Source organism: Acomys minous, assembly GCF_964271855.1.
Source record: "Acomys minous genome assembly, chromosome: 4".
Taxonomy (NCBI): domain Eukaryota; kingdom Metazoa; phylum Chordata; class Mammalia; order Rodentia; family Muridae; genus Acomys; species Acomys minous.
Genome location: NC_140486.1, coordinates 50,909,710 through 50,934,896, shown reverse-complemented (window position 1 = coordinate 50,934,896; position 25,187 = coordinate 50,909,710). Strand labels below are relative to the sequence as shown.

The window sequence follows — 25,187 nt, the reverse complement described above, 5'->3', positions numbered from 1 at the left end:
TCAATAAACAAGGGTTGGTTTTATAATGTTTTGCTGCGTTCATCACACTGCTGCTTTTTCTGGACTGTCTTCTCTGGGCCCCTACTCTGGTATGTGAGAGGTTTGAGAACAGCATCTGAGTCTTGCTACCAGAACCTCTTCCATCCAGCTCAGTGTCTTAGAGACAGGACTGATTCCATGCCCTTTGTAAAAGTAAATGGGTGGGCGTGGTAGCGCACCCCTTTAATCCCAGCACTTTGGAAGGCAGAGGCAGGGGGATGTCTGTGAGTTTGAGGTCAGCCTGATCTACAAAGTGAGTCCAGGATGGCCAAGGCTACACAGAGAAACCCTGTCTTGAAAAAAACCAAAGAAAAAAAGAAAGAGTGACTGAACGAATGCGTGAACACTCACAGCTCTATGGATAGGGTTGAATTCCCTGAGAGCAAGGAACAGCCTCTGCGTTCTTCTGGGCCTATTATTATCTGGACAGATCAGTAACACAAAGGTCCCATAAGTGCTGGGGTGGACTAAGAGCCTCCTCGGCTGCGGCGTAGGTGCGGGGCGGGATCCCAGAACCACCCAGAGCTGAGGTGGATACTATTGTTTCTTCCAGCTCTGGGTCAAGAGCAGCTGAGAGCCTTGCCTGGAATCACATGGCAGTTAGCAGTAGGGCTGCTGTGGCTCTTCGTCACCCTGCTAGTGCCCTTGTGTCCACTACATACCACAAATTCAGTAGAGACGTACAATTTAAGAAAATAGGGAAAGATCGAAGTCTTAAGTCAAAACGTTTAATCATGATACAAGAGGGATAGGGGGACTTGGGACAGCAGTAGGGGTTAAGCAAGACCCAAAGGCTTTAGTTCTTCATGCCCAGGTGTTCAGGATTGCCTGGCAGAGCAGTGAAGACAGCAGGTTCTCGCCTTCCTGACAAAGGGCGAGTCTTTCTCAGCAGCCTCAGACCCCTCAGCCCTTCCTTCCCGGGGAATGCAATGGGGGATGACTGATTTGTTAGGCTACGGGTGGTCCTGGTAAACAGGAAGAAGGGCTGGGGTGGGGCTAGTCCCATGTCCCCGTCCCCCCCCATTCCCCCTTGTCTCCCCGCCCCCACCAGAATATATGGCTAAACTGGGCAGGCGAAGTCCTAAGGAGGAGCCAAGCCGCCTGAGGCAGAAGCAGGGGCAAGGGAGGTTTGAAAACTAGTCACTCGGGGTCTGAAGGTCACAGCCCCTCGCTTCCAAGACCACCTCATCTGGAGCACACGGGATACGCAGGTGGGGTGCCTGGTTGGTTCAGGGTTGCCGTATTGGTCACGCCATCTTCTTCTAGAAGCTGTCATTTTTCTCATAACGGGCAGCAAGTGAGTCTGGGTGTGGTGGAGAGGACGAGGACCCTGGGGAAGCCCAGCTACCAGAGGGTCTGGAGCAGAATCAAGGAGAGCGTGAAGAAAGCAAGAACGGGCAGCCTGGGCAGTGGCCTCAGAGCGGAATCGGTGTTCTGTGGAAGAAATGGAACTGTGTCAGCTCAGAGGACATCTCCCTTCATCACCTAAGCCTAAGGGAACAGTCATGACTTCTAGGGAAGTGCGCATTAGAGGCCTCTGGTATCCATGGCAACTGTCCCATCTTGTCCCTTTGTCTGCTTGGTTTGGATTTTTCCCCAACTAGTGCAGTAAAAGCTTGTGGGAGATGACAGAGAGAGGCCTACCTGCTGCTCCATCACAGAAAAGGTAGAGGCTGCCCGGTCCTGGGAGAAGAGTTGTCTGTGGAAATGCATCTTAGCTGTAATGGCCTTCGCTAAGTAGAGGAGAAAAAGGAGGTTGGAGCAAGGTGCCAGGAAGTTCCTCAGACTCCCTAGGCAAGAAGGGGAATGCCATGGGTCCCTGGCACACAGTGGCAGGTGGGTAGGAGGTGGGAGTGCAGTGTTGACCTGGTCTGCTTGCTAGTTCAAGTTCTGGGGGCCTAGCCAAGTTGAAGAGGAAACATGGGGGTCATTCTGAGAGTGGGAGGGGCTAGCAGAAGGGAGAAAGGTTCAGACTGGAGGGATGGGGGGGCTAGGCCCAGAAGAGGGACACTCTGACTAAAGAGACGGACAGGACCCATGTGGCCTCACAGCTGGCTCGTCCTCTCTCTGAGGGCCTGGGTGATGGAGTGATGGAGGAGGATACGCACTGAGGCAGGAGTTCTGGGAGAAGGACCTTTCCAGCTGTTCACACTCGTCCTGCAGGTTGCCACTGCCTCGGCACGTGCAGCTTAAGGCAACACTAGTGTTGAACTTGCTAATGAAGTTTGGAGTCATGGCGGTGCCTGTTGGGTGAAGAAAGGGCATGTCAAGGTCTAGGCAGCTTCAGCCTCCGCCTTCTTTCTCCTACGTCAGGACTATACCATCCGGGGGTTCGGCCTCCTGAGCATTCACACCTCAGAGCTGGCCAGCCTACTGAGTCCCCCCCCACAGGCCCCAGCCTCACCAACCAGCCCCAGGTATGCCCGCAGACATCTGGACTGTTCAGTGGCACAGGTCCCGAGGATGTCCATAGGGTGACAGTGGGTCTGGAAATCCATCAGGCGTGATCTGGAAGAAAGAAAGTTTCCATGGTTCCCCACTGAGGATGTGGACTTCACCCTCACTGTCCGTCAGCTGGCCTGCCTCTCTTCATGCCAGCTCCCCCTCGGCCTTCAGCACTGCTCCCGTCATGATTGAGTCACTGCTGCCGCAGCCGCGCAGCCCATCGCTATGGCTCCACAGTGCCTAGTTACACGCTCTCCAACAGTTTCTATTAAGTTTCCTTGGCTGTAGAACACAAAGCATGCAGCACAACACGCCGACTCTTGTGAGAGTGAGATTGAAGAATGCACATACAGCATTCAGCATGGGACCTGGTCTGTGCCGAGGGTTTGACGCCTACAGACACTGTGATTGTTAATGTTAGGAAAGCTGGTTTTCTTAGATTCTCTTGCCATTGTTGTGATTAAATAAATAAACTGACAAAGCAGTTTAGGGGAGGAAGGGTTTGTTTTAGGTCACAGTTCCCGGTTACAGTCCAAGATAACAGGAACCCACGGCAGCAGGAACTTGGAGTGGCAAGTCATATCTACGATGCGGAGAAGGGATAGGAGAATGCGTGTTTGCTTGCACTTAGCTCACTTTCTCCTCCCCCTCACCCCCAGCCTCCCAGCCCCCCACACCACCCCCCACACCCTCCCTGAGACAGGGTTTCTCTGTGTAGCCTTGGCTGTCCTGGACTCACTTTGTAGACCAGGCTGGCCTCGAACTCACAGAGATCTGCTTGCCTCTGCCTCCCTGTGTTCTGGAATTAAAGGTGTGCACCACCATGCCCGGCCCCACTTTCTCCTTTTTTATGTAGTCCACGACCCCAAGCCTAGGGAACCATGTCACTCACAACAGTGGGCCCTCCTACATGGATTACTGTAATTAAATGTCATCCCCAGGGCTAGAGAGATGGCTCAGTAGTTAAGAGCGTTGGTGGCTTTTCTAGAGGTTAGGGATTCTTAGCACCCACATGGTGGCTCACAGCTTCCAGTCTCAGAGTGTCCGATCCCCTTTTCTGGCTCCCAGTGTGCTAGGCCTGTACATGATGCACATACATACATGCAGACAGACAAAACACATGTAAAATCAAACAGTAAATCTTTAAAACAAACAAAACCACCTAAATATCCTCTAGGAGCTAAAATTATGAGTATGTCCTGTGTTTATTTCTCCAGTTTGAAGTATATTTTACCCTGTGCTAAATTATTCGTTTAGTTCTCTATTATGCCTACTCAACGAGGAATTCCTTAAAGCTAGGCCAGTGGTTGGTTTTTTGTTTTGTTTTATGAGACATAGTTTCTCTGTGTAGCTTTGGCTGTCCTGGACTCAATTTCTAGACCAGGCTGGCCTCGAACTCACAGAGATCCGGCTGCCTCTGCCTCCCGAGTGCTGGGATTACAGGCATGTGCCGCCACTATGCCCAGTTTAGAGCCAGTGTTTTATTCACTGTAAAATGTGTGAGATGACAGCAATGGCTATTAGAGCAGTAATCGGCAGGGGCGCAGAATGGGGGCATCTGACTTGAGGCAGGCAATGGTGGCACACGCCTTTCATCTCAGCACTGAAGGGACAGAGGCAGGCAGATCTCTGAGTCTGAGGCCAGCCTGGTCTACAGAGTGAGTTCCAGGATAGCCAGAGCTAAAATAGAGAAATACTGTCTTGAAAAACCAAAAAAGAAAAGAGAAGGAGGAGGAAGAAGAGGAAGAGGAAGAGGAAAAGAAGAAATCTGGCTTGACCCTGACTTGATGGTGAACACCTTCACCCCCAGGCAGAGGCAGGCAGATTTCTGAGTTTGAGGCTAAGGCAGTCTACACAGCAAGTTCACGACCTGCCAAGCCTACATAGAAAGACCCTATCTCAATAAAAAGAAAAAGGAGCCGGGCGTGGTGGCGCACGTCTTTAATCCCAGCACTCAGGAGGCAGAGGCGGGCGGATCGCTGTGAGTTCGAGGCCAGCCTGGTCTACAAAGTGAGTCCAGGACAGCCAAGGCTAACACAGAGAGACCCTGTCTCGAAAAACCAAAAAGAAAAAAGAAAAAAAAAAAAAAAAGGAAGAAGCTAGGCACAGTGGCCCATGGCTGTAATCCCAGCACTCTGGAAGGCAGAGGCAGAGAGACCTCTATGAGTTCAAGGCCAGCCTGGTCTACAAAGCAAGTCTAGGACAGCCAAGGCTACACAGAGAAACCCTGTCTGGAAAAAACCAAAACCAAACAAAAGAAAACCACCATCAGCTGCAACAAAAAGAGTTTAAAAAAAAAAAAAAAGGCCAAGCATGGTGGCATACACCTTTAATCTCAACACTAGGGAGGCAGAGACAGGCCCATCTCTGTGAGCTGAAGGCCAGACTGGTCTACAAAGCAAGTCTAGGATAGCCAGGACTACAAAGAAACCCTGTCTTGAAAAACCAAAAAGGGAAAAAATTAACCAGACTCTCTACCTATAAACCTGGGATATCTTGTTTTACTTCTTTTTTCTATGATTTGCTCAATTGAGGATGATACAAAATAGTAGTAGCATGAGGCTTAGACAACTACGCATTTAAGTATTTAAGGCAGCATCAAGTCCATGATAAGTGGCTGGACATGTTAGTATTATTATTGAGAGCTCCAAGTATAAGCTTTTTAAAAAGATTCATCTATTTGTATTTTATGTACAGAGGTGTTTGCCTACGTGCATGTATGTGCAGCACATGTATACCCGGTGCCCTTGGAGACCAGAAGATGGAGTTGGATCTCCTGACACTGGAGTTATAGACAGTTGTAAGGCATTATGTGGGAACTGGATTCAAGCCCTCTGCAACGGCCTCAAGTCCCTTTGCCTCTGAGACACCTCTCTAGCACTTAAGTCACCTCTGTCTGACTTTGAAACGTCTTACTCCTACCTACCCTGCCTCCTTAGGAAATTACTTATGAGGTGAGATACATATCATAGGTGGAAAACTCAAGACACATGTGTGTCTATTTTTGTTGTCTAGATAGAAAATGTCTGGCAGGAAATGCTCTCCAGAATACAGTAACAGAATATTGAGTGATGTTTTGACATATTTTTTATTAGTATACATTAATTGTGATAATAATAAGCTTTGTAATGAGATTCTCATTACACTTTTTTTTTCTTTTGTTTTTTCGAGACAGGGTTTCTCTGTATAGCCTTGGCTGTCCTGGACTTCCTTTGTAGACCAGGCTGGCCTCGAACTCACAGAGATCTGCCTGCCTCTGCCTCCCGAGTGCTGGGATTACAGGTGTGAGGCACCGCACCCGGCTCTCATTACACTTTTAATTTTCATCTTTTGAGACAGTCTTGCTGTGTTTTTCAAGATGGTCTTAAATTTCCTTCTGCCTCTGGCTTGTAAGGTTTTTTTTTAGTTTTCTGCAAAAACTAGGATAGTGATACCTGGTCGTGGGACTCACTCAGGTCAGAATTAAGCTGCTCTGATTGCTGAGCCTCATGGGGGAAAGAAAACGCTCAGTGATTCCCAGGGTTTGTTAAGAGCTTGGCTTTGATTTCTTTCTAATTTGGGGAGTTTTCTGAGACGGAGTCTTACATAGCCCTCTCGAGTTCAGGGTGTTTATGAGGATTTTTAAAATTCCTGATCTTTCTCCTTTGGCTTCCAAATGCTGAGAGTTCAGGTGTAAGCCATGATCCTGGTTTGGAATTTTATTGTGTTTTGCTTTGATTTTTTTTTTCAAGACAAAGTTATTCTGTGTAGCCTTGGTTGGCCTGGAAATTGCTATGTAGACCAGGATGGCCTCAAAGTTAAGAGATCTGTCTGCCTCTGCCTCCTGAATGCTCCTCCTGGGATTACAGGTATGGGCCACTATGCCCAACCTTCTTTTTGAATTAATTTTTCCCTTATTTATATGGGTGGTTATGGTGCCACAGGCTGTGTCAGGGGATGACAGCCACTCTCTGGAGTCACCTCTCACCTCCCATCTTGCTGAGACAGACCTTCATGTTTCTGTGGCTGCCTGCTTCTGGTGCTCCTGGAAGCTTTGAGGGTTCTCCTGTCTCAGCTTATAGATGCAAACCACCACACCCCAGTGCCCCACCCCACCTGCCCCAGCTTTCAGGAGGCAGAGGCACAGAGTTCTGAGCTTGAGGGCAGCCTGATCTACATATTCAGTTCCAGGACACCCAGGGCTGCACAGAGAAACCTTGTCTCACAAAAACAACGCAAACAAAAGCAACAAACAACAAACAAAAAGAGAGAAAAAGAAAGAAAGAGAAAAAGAGTACCCAGAATCAGTGAGCTAAAGTCAATACTCATCAAAAAGCCTGAAAACCTGAGTTCCCTCCTTCTCTATCCACAGGAAGGAAAGAGTTGGCCTTTCACTTCCACAAGTGCACTGTGCCTCCTGAGGTTGTAGGACTATGCCACCTCCTTCATCCCGCTGAATAAACGAATAAATAAGTGTACGTTTTAGCCATTGTTTTGTTTGTTTTTTTAAAAGCAGGGTCACACTTTGTGGCCCTGGCTGGCCTGGAACTCACTAAGTTGGCCAGGTATTTAGAAAGTAGAGGAAAGGTCAAAACGGTTCAGGGCTATATGAAACCTTGTTTTAAAAAATAATAAAATAAGTGCCATGGCCAGAATTGTTGGGGCATCTTTATAATCCCTGCACTCGGGAAATTGAGAGAGAATCTTAGGCCACATAATGTAGTGGACAGCCACGCACGCGCAAGGGTAGAAGGCAAGGCGGGAGGGGTCGTGGGCTCAGGGTTTCTGTGGGAAATCCGATCCAGCTGGGAGGGTACAGAGGTGTGCCACATCCCTGCCCGTCCTGTCCTCCCTCTCACGGCACCTGCATAGAGGGTCCGACCGGCAGAAGCTCCGCAGATCCAGGCAATTGGGGACCACAGAAGGGAGGGCGCAACTGGGGGCGATGGTGTTGCGCCGGCGCTCCCCACAGCCGGCATCTTCAGGCGCACAGGGACACAGCAGCAGCCCCTGAGCATGGGACTCCGCAGCCTTCTCAAAGAAGGATCGCAGCTGGGCTAGGCAGAGGTGGCGCTGGCAGCGGATGCCCGAGCACGCCTCCCCGTAGGCCTTGCGCAGGCGGTCACACTTGTCGTTAAGAGTACACAGCATAGCAAATTTGAGGCACAGGTCCGAGTCTGTGGGGAGAGTAGCACCAAGTCACCAGGCAGAGTCTCACTAGGAAATCCAGCAACCCCTCATGACAAGTAGCTGAGGTGGCAGAGAGGAAGGCACCCGGAAATTAAGCCACTCCTAACACTTCTCTCACAAACTCTATCTGGTTCCCTGTCTTCATCTTGTCTGGTAAAATCATCGTCACCATCGCCGTCATCATCATGCGGCACCATGCACATACGTCTAACTCATCTATCTGGCTCACAAGCAGCAGGCAGCGCAGAGACACAAACCAGCTTCCACGATCCGGGAATCACAAACGCCAAGGTCTGCAGCACTCCAGAGAACTTCCCAGCTGCTAAAATGGGGCCAACCAAATTCTGCTCTGCTTTGCGTGGGGCCTTTGTTTTTTTGTTTTGTTTTGTTTTGTTTTGCTTTTGGTTTTTGTTTGTTTATTTGTTTTCCAAGACAAGGTTTCACTGTGTAGCCTTGGCTGTCTTGGACTCGCTTTGTAGACCAGGCTGGCCTCGAACTTACAGGAATATGCCTGCTTCTGCCTCTCAAGTGCTGGGATTAAAAACTTGTGCCACCAGGGACTTTTGTTTTTTGTTTTTGTTTTTGTTTTAAATTTTATTTTATTAATTTACTCATATTACATCTCAATGGTTATCCCATCCCTTGTATCCTCCCATTCCTCCCCCCCCTCCCATTTTCCCCTTACTCCCCTCCCCTATGGCTGTGGCTGAGGGGGACTTCCTTCCCCTGTATATGCTCTTAGAGTATTAAGTCTCTTCTTGGTAGCCTGCTATCCTTCCTCTGAGTGCCACCAGGTCTCCCCATCCAGGGGACGTGGTCAAATATGAGGCATCAGAGTACGTGTGAAAGTCAGACCCCAATCTCCACTCAACTGTGGAGAATGTCCTGTCCGTTGTCTAGATCTGGGTAGGGGTTTAAAGTTTACTGCCTGTATTGTCCTTGGCTGGTACCATAGTTTGAGCAGGACCCCTGGGCCCAAATCTGCCTATCATAATGTTCTTCTGTAGGTTTCTAGGACCCTCTGGATCCTTCTACTTTGCCATTCTCCCATGCTTCTCTCATCTAGAGTCCCAATAGGATGTCCTCGCCTCTGTCCCAGTTTCCTACCAGGGACTTTTGTATTCTGTTAAGTTTTATTTGTTTGTTTTTGAGGGGGCATTTTTCTTTTTTTTTTAATTCTGTATATGAGTTGTATGTACGATGTGTGTGTGTGTTGTGCATGAGTGTGTAAGAATATGTTATATGTGTGAGTATATATGTGACAGTGTGTTGTAGGTATGATGTGAGTGTGTGTGTTGTGTGTATGGTGAGTATGTGTGTGTTGTATGTATGATTGTGTGTCGTGTTATATGTGTGTGTTGTATGTGTGATGTGTATGGGTTGTATACATGTGTGTATATGTATGATGTGTTGTGTGTATGAGGTGTATGTGTTGTGTGTATGTTGTATGTATGATGTGTTGTGTGTGTGTGTTGTATGTATGATGTGTGTGTGTGTGATGCTATGGAGCGTGTAAGAGTTGGAGGACAACTTGAGGAAGTTGGCTCTCTCCCTCCCCCATATGGGACCCAGGTGGGGAGGCTTGGCAGTGCCCTCACCCTCTCAGCCATCTCATTTGTCTACCTTGTCTGTCACTTGTGGAGACAGGGACCCCCGTAGCCCGATCGGCCGTGAGCTCACCATCTAGCAGGGTGACCTTGAGCTTCTGAGCCTCCTCCTACTCTCCCTCAGGAGTGCTGAGGCCGTAGGTGTGAGCCGCCATGTCCATCTTTCCTTTAATCTACTCAGTGTCACATGACTTGCCCAGCTTTCATTTACTGATTCACACACGAAAAATTAGCATGATGTTTTTTATGTATGGGGTTGAAGGGCTAAACCCCATACATGCTGTGCGCACACTACTGAGCTACAGCTGCACACTCCCGATGACATTTCAATTAATAGAATATTCCAACAAACAAACAAAATATTCCAGCAGCCTGTGATTTTGACAGGTTATTTACTGATTCCTCCTAATGGGTTTATTGTGTAGGAAGCTGTGGGGATTTCCTCAAAATTCCAATTCTAATATCCATAAATGGCTATACTATAAAACTCAAAAAAAATTCTAATTTGTAATCTGGGTGTGGCGGCAGAGGTCTGAATCCCAGTACTTAGGAGACACCGGCAGGGATCTGTGAACTTGAGGCTAGCCTCATCTGCATAGTGAGTTCCACGCCAGCTAGGGCTACACAGTGAGACTTGCCTCAAAAAAAAAAAACAACAAACAAACAAAATATATATATACACACATACATATATGTGTATGTTTGTACTTCTTCCAGGCACAGGAGTGAACTCATATAATTCCAGCACTTGGAGGCAGAAGCAGGAAAAGTAAGGCTCCCAGGTCAGTCTGGGCTACATAACAAGACCCTGTTCCGAAAACAAGAAAAATCCTGATTTTGAAAAATACAGGACCAACTATACAATAAATCTTACTTACATCTTAAAAGGCACCATCTGTGTATATTTTTTGCTTTTGGTTTTTTTTTTTTAGGTATCCCAGGCTGGCCCAGAATGTACTCAGTAGCAGAGGATGACCTTGAACTCCCAACTGTCCTGTTTCTGCTTTTAAAGAGCTTTCATTAAGGAATGAACTACCACACCCAGCTGTGCATTTGCGTATTCTTTCTCAATTAGTTCACAGCCTCATTGTCCTGGAGAAAAACATGTGCATCCTAGTCCTCACTGGGCTGAGTGACCCCTGCGGGGAGTGAGATGCTTGCTGCTCTTTTCTGCCCAACACCTCACCCACCCCATTAGAATGGTTGATAACAAGCAATTTCATTGTCCTTGGGGACTTTTGAAAAAACTGCTTTCCTGGCCACCTTAAATGTGGGTAAATACTCCACTTCAGTGTGTTTTCTGCCTCCTCCGCTGCTGCCCCTCTCACACGCCCTTCCTGAGGACCAGGGGCCTAATGGGCTCTGGAGGTTTCCCTGATAACTGTTGCTTTCTGATGACTCCTGTGATCGTAGACCATGCACCACAGCTCAGACTTCCATCCCAATACAGCAGGCTAGGAACTCTTCCCCTACGTCCCCCGCCCCAGTTTGTGCTCCCCCCAGAACCCAGGCCCAGCCTCCCTTTCCCATCCCAGGCTTGTCCTCCACACCTGGTTTAAGCATGCTCAGCTTGCTGAGATTCATCTTCCAGGGTTTGGTGGTCACTGTGTCTTCATAGGGGGAGACATCAGACTCGTAGTCACCTGGAGAGAACAGAGAGTGTGTGTGTGTGTCAAGGACAAGGGCTTGTGAGGGGGAACAGGGAGGCCTGAAGACGCTGGGTCAGGCTGCAAGGCCTCATATAGCAAAACAAGATGGGGCCTCTTCTTACCTAGAAAGCTGCAAGCCATGCAGAGACGGGAATAATAATTCAGTCATAAAGGTACAGCTTAGGCCCGATAAATAAATACATGAGAATAATTAAGAGCTATCATTTGTTAAGCAGATTGGATCCCAAGCGCTCCTGTACACACACACACACGCACGCACGCACACACGCACGCACGCACGCACGCACGCACACACGCACACATGCATGCACACACACACACACACACCCTTCATTCTGTCCTTCCTAACGTCTTTGAGTAGGTGAGAGGAAACTGTGTAGGAGACATTAACTGACCTGCTTCGATTCACATTAGCTCAATAAGAAGGGGAAATGGGCTAGGCACAGTGGTGCACTCCTTTCTACTCTGGGACAAGGTAGGCAGATCTCTGAATTAGAGGCTATCCTGGTCTATACAGCAAGTCCCATGCCACCCAGAGCTACATAGCAAGACTCTTTCTCTCAAAAAAGGGGTGGGGATGTGGTGGGCTATAAAATATACATTGAGTCCAGAATTTGTTTGTAAGTATAGACATTGCCTGTGGGCATACAATCAAACAAGGAGTCGCTTTCTCTTGCCAGTAGGGAAGGGACAGAAATGGACTGTGATCTAGGCTTAACCACTGCCTATAGAGACACGGGATACAAGACAAAAACATAGAAGTGAGGTCAGGGCCTAAGTTGGACCAAAATGAGGAAAACCAGAGGAAGAAAAGACACAGTGACCTCACAGCCAACACTTTTCTCCCAGTCACCCCATGGGACTATGGGCTCCTGAAGAGACTTAATTAGGTCATAAGCACGGTGGGTAAAAGCTCATACATTAGGAGGTAGTTCAGTTGTTAGGGTGCTTGCCTGGCATGAACAAAGCCCTTGGTTCCACCTACAGCACTAAGAATAAACTGGGCACGGTGGTTCCTGCCTGTAATACAAGCATTCAGGAAGTGGAGGCAGGCAGAGCAAGAGCTCATGGTCATCCTTGGCTACACAGCAAACTAGAAGCCAGCCTGGGCACATGAGACCCAGCCTCTAAATCAATGAATCAATAATATTGGGGGGCGGGGAAAGGTGAGCTTGCTGGGTGTCACCCAATAGGCCTTGTAAACGCATCTTGAGGCCTGGAGAGATGGGCTTTACACAGGAAGGACTGGGAGGTCCTAAAGAGGAGGAAGGAAGGCAGAGAGTCCCAGACAAGGTCTCCAGGGAAGAGCAAAAGGAAAAAGCGATTGGGTCGAGGAGTGGAAAGCGGGGACAAAGAATAGAGTAGACGGTGACTTCCAGTTACCCAGGCCTGGGAGCATCACACCGCCCACCTGTTGCCATGGGATTTCCTTGTCACCAGTGAGAGGGACACACGCTCAGCCCACTGGGGTCAGGTTTGGCCATGTGACCTGCATTGGCTTATGGAGTGTCGGCAGAAATTATGTCACTCACACTGGAGCAGAAGGTTTAAGAGCTATTCCATAGTCTGGCTCCTCCGCTGTTCCCTCTACCAGCCTGGACCCTCCATGAAGACCAAAGGGAGAAAACAGTTAACTGTTAGAAGCTGGCACCAGAGCAACAAATACAGTTTTCTTTTTAAAAGTCAGTGGTGTTGGGGAGGGCTTGTTGGAACTGCAGCTTAACATGAGAATTCTTCTTTAATATGTTGTGGTGAGGGCCAGGGGCAGAGGTCAATGGCAGAGAGTCTGCACAGCAAGGGCAAGCCTGGGTTAGAGTCCTTCTACCAGAAGAGGGGAAAAAATTAAACACAGAGGAGAAAATGAAAACTTAGATTCTAGAAATAGATTTCTATAGTAACAACAACTTCCAAGTGTGTGGCTTTGCTTTGTGACCGGGGCCATGGGAGGTAAGGAGGCTGTTATGTAGGGCTGGAAGACTGATGTCCCCAGGCAGTAGCAATGCTCTTCCTAAAATCATTACCTGCAATAACTGGGAAGACGGTGCACAAGGCGGGCGATGACTGAACTTGGATGCTCAAGGGAAGAACCTGAGATGAAGAAGCTTATTGCTGTGTATTGGCTGTGATTGGCTGTGATTGGCAAGGGGCTGTAAAACAAACAGCAGCTGAGAAGAGAACTGTCCAGTTTGGCCTAAACTGAGGGAACTAGTCACTTGGGAGGCTAAAGCAGGAGGCTTGCTTAAGTGCAGGAGATCTAGACCAACCTGGGCGGCATAGTGTAACCTCATCATCATCAACAACAATAATTATTGAGCAGTGGTCAATTAAAGTGCTGGCTGTGCAAGTATGCAAATCTGAGCTTGGATTACCAGCACCACATTAAAAAAATCTGAGCATAGAGACCTTGATAGTTCTGGGGTACAAGGACAGGTGGATTCCTCCCGAGCTGGCCTCCAAACACACACACTCATTCACATGCACACTCATGCATACACACACACAAACACACACCTACTGACCTCCAAACACCTATACAGTCACATCATATACACAGACAAACACATCATTGTGTATGTATGTATGTATATATATATATATATATATATATATATACACATACATGCATATATGCACACACACACACAACTGATGGCCTCCAAACATACACACATTCACATCATATACACATAGACATCACATACACACATATACACAACTGCTGGCCTACACACACACACACACACACACACACACACACACACACACACACACACACACACACACACTCCAAAAGCTAGTCATGTTGAAACCAGAATCTAGGAAATTCAAGACTTAGAGGATTAAGAGATGCGAGCTTCTGTCATACTCAAGCACAGAAAATAAGGCAGGAAAGGCTCTGAGTTATAAGCTGTAACTCAGCTGGGAAGAAAAACAAGACCACATGCATCCTGCTGCTCACTAAGATCTCTCAGTTGATCAGGGGGTAAGCAGTAAATCCTTCCAGTTGGACAAATACACTCAGGAGAACAAAATAAAAAGACTAAAGCAGGGACTCTCCCACGGAGGCTTGACAAAGAGAAGAGATTTTTTTGTTTGTGTTTGGTTCTTGTTGAGATAGGATTTCTCTGCGTAGTCTTGGTTGTCCTGAACTCACTTTGTAGACCAGGCTGGCCTCAAACTCACAGAGATCTGCTTGCCTCTGCCTCCTGAGTGCTGGGATTAAAGGCGTGCACCGTCACCATCTGTCTATGGTAAGGAACTTTTAATTAGGTCTAGAAAGAGGCACATGTCTTACTGTGGGAAAGGCTACTGGACACATGAGAAATCAAAGCTATAAAAAGTAATTACGTGCTGTACATCCAAGGGTTACCCAGCATCCTCCAGGCAGAAAGCAGGCTAAGAATATTGCTCAGTCCCCAAGGAGGCTTCCATCACTAATACCCATTTTAACAATGGCCAAAGAGAATACCAGAAAAGCAAGAACGTGGCAGAGGGCTGGGCTGAGAGCCCTGGAGAACAACGGTCAGGCCAAGTCCTCCCCTAAGGCAAAGGGAGCACTCCTCTTCCTCGGGAAGAGCCTTCCATTACGTACCACGTGCCTCCCATCCATGGCCTTTCTGTGAGCCTTATTTGTGTCTCCTCTGTTCCTTACTCCACACTGAGTATGTATGTAAGGCAGATCACTTGTCTCTTCAGCTTTTGGGTTCCTAGATCAAGAGGAATCAGATCCAGACCCAGCAGAGAGAATTCCAGGAGCCAGGCCGTGTGCCTGTGTTCTTTACACTGGAAGGTTGAAGGCAGGAGGACGGCACAGCGGAGGCCAGTCTAAGCTTAACCCTTGGCTAAAACAGAAAAGTGTCCAAGTGCCAGATCCTCTGGAACTGGAGTTACGGACAGTCATGAGCTGGCTGAGCTACCTCCCCAGCCTGGCGTGGTGGCACACACCAGTAATCCCAGCACTCAGGAGACAGAGGCAGGTGGATCGCTGTGAGTTCAAGGACAGCCCGCTCTACAAAGTGAATCGAGGACAGGCAGGGCTACACAGAGAAACCCTGTCTCAAAAAAACCAAACCAAAATTAACTATGTGGCCTGTCCTACACCACTGAGAAATGATTTCCCAAAATCCACCTTCATAACTTAGTCCACTCCGGGACAGCAGCCTTACCAAAGCTTCGGGCAGGGTGAACGGTCCAGTAAATGTTCAGACAGGCAGCTTGGTGCTTCATGCGCCGGTGGCATGTGCAGCCTATCAGCGAGCTGTTCCTGAGCTGCTGCGCTGCCTCTAGGCAGTCTGGAGACATGGCAGACTCCTCTAAAGGCAATGGGGTGCTTAAACCAGAGGTGCAGGACTCCAGGTGGTGGTAGGCAGCCTTGCAAGCAGGATTAGCCTGGCATTTCCTCCTGGCCTGGATACAGCTGTTCACAAACTTGTTCTCTGTAGGAAGGGAGTCTCCTGCAAAGACAGAAATCAAATGAGGCCACAAAATTCTGCCTGGGAACACTAAGTCATGAAGTAGGGTAGGGGAGACTCCCGGTGAAATCACAAGAAAGCCTGAGGTTATCTGTCACAAAAGCGCTTTAGGAATAAGCACGGAGGGTGCTGAGGAGATCAGCAGCTAAGAGCACCAGCTGCTCTTCCAGAGGACCCACATCCGACTCCCAGAACCTAGAGGATGGTTCACAGCACTCCATAACTGCAGTTTCAGGAGAGTTTCAAGGAGAGTTTGACACAGTTGTGAGCCTCTACGTGGGTACTGAGCACCAAAACTGGGTCCTCTGCCAGAGCAGCAGAGTGTCCTTTTTTTTTTTTTCTTTTTTCTTTTTTTTTCGAGACAGGGTCTCTCTGTGTAGCCTTGGCCTTGGCCGTCCTAGACTCACTTTGTAGACCAGGCTGGCCTCGAACTCACAGCGATCCGCCTACCTCTGCCTCCCGAGTGCTGGGATTAAAGGCGTGCGCCACCATGCCCGGCTCCAGAGTGTCCTTAACCACCAGGCCAGGGCCAGCCCCGCTATGCTCAACTTGTTTTCTACAGAAGCTACATTTTTTAGGTTCCCACAACCAACCTGCAAAGATTCTAGCTCCTCCTCAGACTTAGTGGGTCTTGTTATTTTTCATTTTTGTTTCTAGGATGGCCATCCTCGTGGGTGTGACGTATTATCATGTTGCAGCTTTTATTGGCATTTCTCTAATGACTAAAGTTGCTGAGCATATTTGTATGTGCTTTTTAGCCACTTGTATGTCCTCAGTAACAAACCAAAGAATAACATACAGGAAAAGTCCATGAATTAAAAGATGTATAGGTAAATGAATTTTACAAACTGAATACATCTATGTTAACCAGCGTCAAAGTCAAGAGACAGAACTTGACCAATGGCTCAGACGCTCTCTTCTAGGCACCAGTATCTTCTTGTTGGGGGTGTGGGGGGTGTTGTTTGTTGGTTTGTTGGTTTCTCAAGACACTGCTTCTCTGTGTAGCCCTGACTGTCCTGGAACTCGATCCATAGACCAGACTGGTCTCAAACTCAAAGATACACCTGCCTCTACCTCCTGAGTGCTAGGATTAAAGGCGTACACCACCAAGCTCGGCTTTGAAAACCAGCATCTTATTGCTAACCTCAGAGATCAGTTTTAATTTCAGTCACTTAATATGTGAGTTTTTGCATCTTAGCATGTATGTATTTGTTTATTTATGTATTTATTTGTGCACTGTATTGCCTGTGTGGTACTTACACACAAATGTATAGTACATGTGCCTATGCACACATGTGCAGAAGCCACAAAAGGACACATAGGGTGTCTTTCTCTATTGTTCATGGCCTGGTGGCCTTGCTACAGGATCTCTTACTAGGCCAGGAGCCTAGGCTTGCTGGCTGGCGAACAAGCTCTCAGAATCTGCCTGTCTCTGTCCTACAGTGTCAGGGTTGTAGGTACACACAGCCATGACTGACTTTTTTTTTTTTTTAAACTGTGGGTACCAAGAAACCATTCTTCTTTGCTGAGGCACATCTCTAGCTTTTTTTTCTTCTTTCTTTTTTTTCCTTTTTTCTTTCTTTCTTTCTTTCTTTCTTTTTTTTTTTTTTTTTGTTGTTGTTTCCCCCCTTTTTTAAACACTTTTGTTTTGTTTTGTTTTTTATTTTTCGAGACAGGGTTTCTCTGTGTAGCCTTGGCTGTCCTGGACTTTGTAGACCAGGCTGGCCTCGAACTCACAGCGACCCACCAGCCTCTGCCTCCCAAGTGCTGGGATTAAAGGTGTGCGCCACCAACGCCCAGCTTAAACAGACTTTTAAAGGAGCTCAAGCTAGCTTTGAATCCTCCGCCCTCCCTCCTTCCTCAGACTCAGACACCGTAGCAATGGCTCAGCTTTTAAGAGAGAATAATGTTCTTCCATTGGACCTGAATTCAGTCCCCAGCACCAGACAGCTCATAACCGCTCACAGCTTCCGTATTCTATTCCCTTTCTGGCCTCCACTGGCACTTGCCCTTACACACACATGGTGGGTTCCAGGACAGCCAGGACTACATAGGGAGACCTTGTCTCAAAGAGAAAAAGGAAAGAAAGGAAGGAAGGATGACAGGCAAGAAGGCAGGCCCAGGTAAAGTGGCCTTGGATGTGAGGCAGGGCTCATACAGGTTTTATCTCCCTGCAGCCAGGGGACAAAGGAAGTCCAAACAGAAGCCGCCCCCCAAGAGGAAGATGACAGGCATCCTGGAGACCCAGTTCATTCACCCCTTCTGCAACCTCGAAAAGTCTTGTGATGTGAAAATGCACTGTGCGTGTTCACAACACTAGAGCCGTCTCCCGTGCTGTGTGCATAGTGGAATCCCAGGCACCCATCACATACATGTTAGAACCAGTGGGTGTGTACTGAGACTGGATAGACACCTTCGAGACAGCCAATCAGTAGCGAGGTCAAGAACCTGCCCCTTCACAGCCCATGGACATTCAAGGGCTCCAGGGTGCAGGTCCAGGGGTGTAACAGCCATGGCTTTGGATGTGAATGAGTAGACTGTGTCTGCATGTGTGCATGTGTGTGCATATATGTGTGTATTTGTCTGTGTGTCTGTCTGTCAGTCTAAAGGGGTGGTCCCTGACTGCTTGTAGGTACATGCAGCCCAGGTGGCCCCACAGAATCTTGTGCCTCACATGAGTCTGAAAGCCTTGGAGTCGCCCCCTTCTTCAACCCCCATCCCTGTCCCCGAGCTTTAGGTTTCTGTCTCCTCTGGTGACAGTTTCCCAACATGCCAGGCCCCTCAGTCACTTCACCAGCACTTTGCCCTTGGGGTCCTGGACTTTCCCACCTTCCCAGCCTCCTTGGGCTTGTGGCCTAGGAGCCAAGGCCATGACCACCCAGGTCCTTTGGTTGGGCTTTGCTGGCGAGAACCATTTGCCTCTTTGTTCACCTTTGAAGAAATGATTGAAATGATGGAATGAGCTAGTGGCCGGTCTGAGTTTTATATATAAATAAATGTAGGTTTGTTGCAAGTGGCTCTCCACCACCATGCAGGGGAAGGGGAGGCGGGGAGAGAGGAAAGTGTGTGCAGAAAGAAGGGGGGGGGGAGGAAAAAGAAAGTAAGAAAAAAAAACTTTACCAAAAAGGGGGTCATGGATTTAAGCAAGTTGAGAACACTAAAAAGTTTAAAAAGACACTATGATTAAGTATGGGTGAGTGGCACATTGAAAGAAATATCATAAGTTTCAGTCTCATTGCAGTCACTAAAGTAAACAAACACTTAACTGAACGCTGGTTCCTAACGCATTCCTAAGGAAAAAAGCTCCCTCGGGCCTCTGCCTGAGCCTTCCTGGCTTCCCTGGCCTCTCAGGTCACAGAGAACTTGGGAAACACTCCAAATTTCAAGAGGAAAAAAAGGAGATGTTGCTTCCTAGATTGTGAAACAGGGTTTAATTCAGGGCAAGGTCATAAATTGATACAATGCACAGATGTTTGCTTTAATTGCCACATATGTTCTCTTTTCTTCTTGGCGGCTGCTGGGAAACTTAATCTAGGGCTCACGCTAGGGAGGGGCTTCAGCTCTCGGCTATATCCCCAGCCCTTCTTTCTTCCTTTCTTTTTTTTGGGGGGGGCGTGGTTCAAGACAGGGTTTCTCTGTATAGACCTGGCGGCTGTCCTGGACTCGCTTTGTAGACCAGGCTGGCCTCAAACTCACAGGGATCTGCCTGCCTCTGCCTCCCGAGTGCTGGGATTACAGGTGTGCACCACCACGCCCGCCCGGCTCCTTTCTTTCTTTCTTATCTGAAGTTCTGCGCTGGGCACTGGAGATTGAACCCAGGGTCTCACCTATGCCAGGCAAGTGCTACCACAGATCCATATTTTCTTTCCTTTTTTAATTTTTTCTTCCTTCCTTCCTTCCTCTTTTGGTGTGTGTGTGTGTGTGTGTGTGTGTGTGTGTGTGTGTGTGTGTGTGTGTGTGTGTAGGGGTGTGAGTGAGTGTGTGACTAGCTGGAACTTGTTACATAGTCCAGTTGCTCTAGGACTCACTACGAGAATCAGGCCGACCTTGTCGATGAGGAAGGCATTCAGTGTTTCCCTCTGACCCTAACATGCAGCCACATGTCAGGAGTAGTGGAGCTTCCTGAAGAGCTGCCAAGTCAGATTGCCATGTGCCATGGTCACATGCCACCACACCAACTTTCCCTTACTCTTCAGCTACTCTGACCTAAAAACGAAAATCTCTTAGAGACCTAATTAGTGACTATTTAAAAGCCATATAAGCCAAGCATGACGATGCATGCCTTTAATCCCAGCACTTGGGAGGCAGAGGCAGGTGGATCTGTAAATTTAAGGCCAGCCTGGTCTACACAGCGAGTCCAGGACAGCCAACGTTACACAGAGAAACCCTGTATAGAAAAATAAAAAACCAAAACAAAACAGAACACCAAAAAACTCCCTGTTGGTCTTTACTCTTAAGCAGCACTTGGTAGCTACTGGATGGTAGTGGGGTATGTGTGTGTGTGTGTGTGTGTGTGTGTGTGTGTGTGTGTGTGTATGTGTGTGTGTGTGTGTGAGTGTGTGTGATATGTATGTATGTGCTGTGTGTGTTAGTGTGTGTGGTGTGTTTTTGTGAGTGTGTGTATGAATGTGTGGTGTGTTTGGGTGAGTGTATATGTGAGTGTGGTGTATGTTTGTGACAGTGTATGTGTATGTATATGTGAGTGTGTGTTTTTGTGAGAGTATGTGTGAGTGTGTGTGTGTGTGTGTGTGTATGTGTATGGTGTAGCACTGGGGACTAAACCCTAGGGCCTCATGAACGATGCAAAACAGTACACACACCTAAGCTGCATCCCCAGGCCCTGGGAAGGCTGCTTGATTACAAGAAATGATTACAAGTGTTACTACAGAGTGAACCTCTCAATCTTTCTCCTGCACCAGTTAATGAGGAAGGTGGTTAATGTTCATCTCTGGCCCTGACATGCAACCATATGCTGGGACTAGTGGAGTTTCCTGGTGGCCAGCCAAGCCAGATTGATGAGTTCTTACTGCCTGGATTTACTGGTGGAGGCAGGCTGTCCAGAGTAGTCCTTCCCTTTTTTCCATTCTCATCTATTTCTTGTGTGTTTGTTGTATGTGCAGGTATGCATGTGTGTCTGGGTGCACATGGATGGGTGTCATGTGCCTGTGGAGCCCACTGATTAACGTTAGGTGTCCTCCTTTATGGCTCCCTGCTTTCATTTTATTTTATATTATTTTAAAATGTTATTCTATGTGCATTGGTCTGAAGGTGTCAGAATCCTTGGAACTGGAGTTACAGACAGCTGTGAGCTGCCGTGTGGGTGCTGGGAATTGAAGCCGGCTCCTTTGGAAGCCATCTCTCCAGCTCCTCCCCCCCTTTTTTTTTTTTTTGAGACAGAGTTTCTCCTCGAACCTGGAGCTCACCATTGGCTAGTCTGGCTGTCTACCTCTAGCTCCCACTTCTGCTGCTGGTGTTACAGATGCGAGCTGCTGTTCCGAGCCGTATGTGGGTGCTGGCGATCTGGAACTTGGAGCTCTGTGCTTACACGGCAAGCACTCTCCTGTTGGAGCCATCTCCCCAGAAACATGCTGCTCCCCTTCCTGTCCTATCCCTGCATATTTTTTTTTTTGACAGGGTGTTGCTGTTTATATAGGCCAGGCTAGCCTGGAAAGTTCTGGAGTTACAGCTCCATGGCCTGTTTGTGACTGTTTCTCCGTTACACCACCTCTGTTGTGTGTGGCCTCTGCTCAGGATTCCCTCCCCACAAGCTAGGTTGTTGTTGCTTTGCTTTCTTGCTTACACTCTGGCAGGAGACTCACAGTGAGACTCCGTGGGCCTTTCCTCATTCCTAAGGCATCGGTCATTCTTTCCAGGGATTGCGGCCCCTAGGCTCTCTTCCATGGGGTAGAAGGACATGGTTCTACATCAGGCCCTGGACTACATAGTTCCGCAAAACTCTAACTGTGGCTCAGTTATCCTTTGGGGAAGGTATTGTTCTGGGCATCTTGCTGGAGGCAAGCCATACAGCCTGACGGGGAGTTCCCTACACTGGCTCTGTGGGACTCCTCACAGTGGGAGCAGGTGTATCTCTGACTCTTGACTCTTCCTCCTATTGGATTGCCTTGTCCAGCCTACATGAGGGCTCATGCCTTGTCTTGCTGTATTCTGTCATGTTTGGTTGCCGTCTCTTGGAGGTTTGCTCTTTTCTGAAGGGAAATAGAGGGGGAGTGGATTCAGGGGAGAAGGGAGGTAGAGGGGAGCTGAGGGGAGTGGAAGGAGGGGAAATTGTGGCGAGAATGTATTCTGTGAGGTAAGAATCTATTTCCAATTTTAAAAAGTGTATCAAGAGCCAGGCTTGTAGGGAGGCAGAGGCAGGTGGATCACTGGGAGTTTGAGGCCAGCCTGGTCCTACAAAGCAAGTCCTGGACAGACAAGGCTAAACAGAGAAACTCTGTCTCAAACCACCCCCCCAAAAAAGTGTATCAGACAAATGAAACTCAGAAAAGGGGAGGGGGAGGAAGGAAGGAAGAAAGAAGAGTTCAATCCCAGGACTTGGGAGGCAGAGGCAAGTGGGTTTCTGTGAGTTTGAGGCCAGCCTGATTTATATAGAGAATTCCAGGTAAGGCAACATAGTGAGACCCTGCCTAAGAAAGAATACAAACAAACAAACAAACAAACAACCCACAAGTAAACAACAAAAGATTGTAGTTGAGTTGTGAGCTCCACTGGCATACTCAAAGCCTTTGGCTCCACCCCCAGAACGGGAGGCTGTGCTGGTGGCACACATCTGTAACCCCAGCACTTGGGATGAAGCAGGAACCTTAGGCATTCAGAGTCATCTTCCTAGCCAATTCTGGGACAGGACCACTACATAAGTCTCTGTCTCCAAAGTTAATTCATTAAAACGCATATCCCAGTGTAAGAAGAGAGCAGGTTGGTGGTAAAATTCTCAACAATACAACTAGGTTATGAGGTTAGCAAATTCTAGGCAGTTTACAAGCCTATTCTGTGGCCAGTCTATGCAATTTCCGTCTTTACCTGTACCTAGTTTCTGCTTCCTTTAAGCGGTATCAAAGAGTTGAAGGCCACTTAGAGCCAGGGGCAGCCTGTGATCAGATTTTCACCTCCTGGGGATGCTAACCTGGTAGTGCCTGGCTGCGGGTGGTCCTATGACTACTTCGAATACACCTCAAAAGAGGGAAGAAGCAGAACTAGGGGGAAAGAGATGCTTGGGTGGCCAAGATTTGCTAAACTCAATCTACAGGAGTCCATACTCTTGTATTGCCTTGGAAACCACCCCCTTCTGAAACTCTGGGCTTCGTACTCCAGTTCCCCAGTCTAGACAGAAGAGTGCAACCTTCTAGCTGCACTCACTCTTGGCGGCAGCAGCCTGTGCCCCACCAAAACTCTCACCTCCACCTGCCCTACACCCCCAGGGCTAACCGAGAGCGCGGGCCACACTTACCTGTTCCAAAGGGCAGCCACAGTAACAGCACCAGTAGCAGGACCAGCGGCGGGTGTGGGCTCCGGGAGCGCCCCATGGCGGGGTGTGGACCCCGGGTATCCGCTCCCCGGGCACTCAGCAGGCGCAGGGAGCCGCGATCCCTTTCTTTGGTGCGCGGGGCTCGGACGAGCTGGGCTGCCTCGCCTGCACCTCCCACTGCCGCCTCCCGCCCCTCCTCGCGGCGCCGCCACTCTCCTGCTAGGGTCGCGGGCACCGCCCTCCAACTCTGAAGCGCCCGGCAGCATCCGGCGGCTATTTTCCCGGATCCAGAATGGGACGAGACCTTAGTGCGGCTTGGGGTCAACAGCCTGCACCGCTAGAATCTGCCCACCAATTTCCCGGGCAAGATTGCTGCTGTTAAGTGTTTGTCAGAAACAAAGCACTTCTTTCCGAACCCTGTGCCCATCCAGGAACAATAACCGCCACAAATGAGATCTTGCTTGAATCCACCAGGTGTGCTGGCCCATTCCTGAAATCCCAGCACTCAGGAGGTGGAAGCCGGAGGCTTGCCATGAGTTGACTGAAGCCTGACTCGCATAGTGAGTTCCAGACCTGCCTGGGCCACAGAGTGACACCCTGTCTCAAAAACAAAGCCAAACCAAACCAAGAAACCTTGAACGTCGCGGTTCAAAGGTGTCTTGATTTAGTGTGTGTGTGTGTGTGTGTGTGTGTGTGTGTGTGTGTGTGTGTAAGCGTTCGTGTGAATTTGCACATCCATTATCCCATTTGCCCTTAAGTAAGTATTCCCAAGGGTAAGATTTTATGATTATTAAAATCAAGATTCTGAAAAGTGGTCCCCACCCTGGTGAAATGACTGAGAGGGAGCATAGCCAAGGCGGGTCTCACGAGCTCTACTAAGTCACACGGCTCTAGAATGAAGCCCCTCCGACCTATGAGAGCAGTCGGAAGGTTGGTCCTCCCACTCTACTGCCCACCTCCCCTAATCCCCGCTAAACAGAGCAAACACTGACCAAAACTAAGATGTAGCACAGTCGGTAGCTTGAGGCTGTGGGTTCAGTCCCCAGCATAGTACTCAAAGAAGGAGGCAGGAGTACCAGAGGTTCAAAGCTAAACAAGACTGGACTTGAGACCTTGCCCTCCATCATACCCCCTTTCCCCTGACTCCCCCTTTGCTCCCCCCCAACCGCCTCTCCTTCCTCCACTGCCTCCCGTTCAACAAATCACTGGAGAGCGTGACTAGAGGCACCAGCTAGGAGCCCATTGCCAGATGATGAAAGTTTGTGAGCAAGCTACAGTACCAGGATTAAACTAGCCAGAAATGGCTTTGTCCAGAATACAGCTTGTCGCCTGTGAGGACAAGGAGGGGTGTATGGCCTGCACCTGATGCCCACCCGCTTCCAGAGTAAAAAGCGGGAGTTGGAAACATCAGAACTAAGCAGAAAAACAAGAGTAAAGGGTGACGCAAGAGGAGGGTTCATCTCCTATCCCTCCAACTTGAGCCACCACCACCCCCTCCCCCGCCCCCCCCACACCTCCCACAGCCCAACTGGCAGAGGGCCAAGAGGGAGGGTATAATATAACGCTGAGATTTATTGGCTGCTTCAGCTGAATATGGCCATCCTGCTGTGGCCTCTGGGGGGCATTTGCAGATGTAATCAGCCTAGAAAGAGAGTCATTCCAGCCAGGGGTGTAAATCACCGTTCACAAGGCTGGAAGAGAGACGTGTGGCCCCAGATAAGAAGGACTGCTGTGGCCTCTGTGCCCTGCCCTCCCTTCTCCTGCCCAGGGGGGGAGCCGGCTCCTGATCTGTAATGCACTTTAAATGGAGTTTGTGCTGTGTTTTAATCTATATCTGCCTGGCCAGTTTTACAGGCAAGCTGTGAAAGTGAACATCTGGCCTGTTTGCTCCCAACTCCACCCCATCTCTAAGCACCCAAGCCTCCCCTCCAATGACATCAGGAAACCTGCAGCTGGGAAGCTGAAGGCCTCGACTTTCCTCTTCATCCTTGAAGGAGTTTCAAAAAGAATTTACAAAGGGAAAGGAACCAATTTTCAGGTAGCTGGGATGCTAGGAAGGAACCAAGTTCTGGGAACTCACAAAGATGTGGTAGAGTCAAAGGGTTGCCCAGCAACCAAACTATATCCAGTTCATTGCAGAAAATACCAAAAGTATCCTTCCAATACTGGTCCCATCGAATGAAGCAAACATTTGAGGACTGTCTGGCATGGTGGCACACACATTTAATCCAAGCACTCAGCAGGCAGAGACAGGTATTGGATGTCTATGAATTTAGTGCCAGCCTTGTCTACATAGCTAGAG

At 48.7% G+C, this 25,187-nt stretch overlaps 1 protein-coding gene and 1 pseudogene across 2 annotated transcripts; one reads left to right on the top strand and one right to left on the bottom strand.

Annotated features, from left to right (window-relative positions):
• Positions 1-753: 753 nt before the first annotated feature.
• Positions 754-23,289, bottom strand: GFRA3 (GDNF family receptor alpha 3). Its single transcript, XM_084778420.1, has 8 exons — positions 22,868-23,289; positions 15,097-15,384; positions 10,811-10,903; positions 7,328-7,640; positions 2,444-2,547; positions 2,148-2,282; positions 1,684-1,772; positions 754-1,473 (listed from the first exon to the last, which is right to left on the bottom strand). Exons 1-8 carry the CDS (start codon positions 22,941-22,943, stop codon positions 1,384-1,386), a joined length of 1,188 nt encoding a protein of 395 aa, XP_084634546.1. The 5' UTR covers positions 22,944-23,289; the 3' UTR covers positions 754-1,383.
• LOC311595753 (transcription elongation factor 1 homolog) lies at positions 17,501-17,837 on the top strand (annotated as a pseudogene). Its single transcript has one exon. The product of its transcript is annotated as a transcription elongation factor 1 homolog (transcript).
• Positions 23,290-25,187: the final 1,898 nt, after the last annotated feature.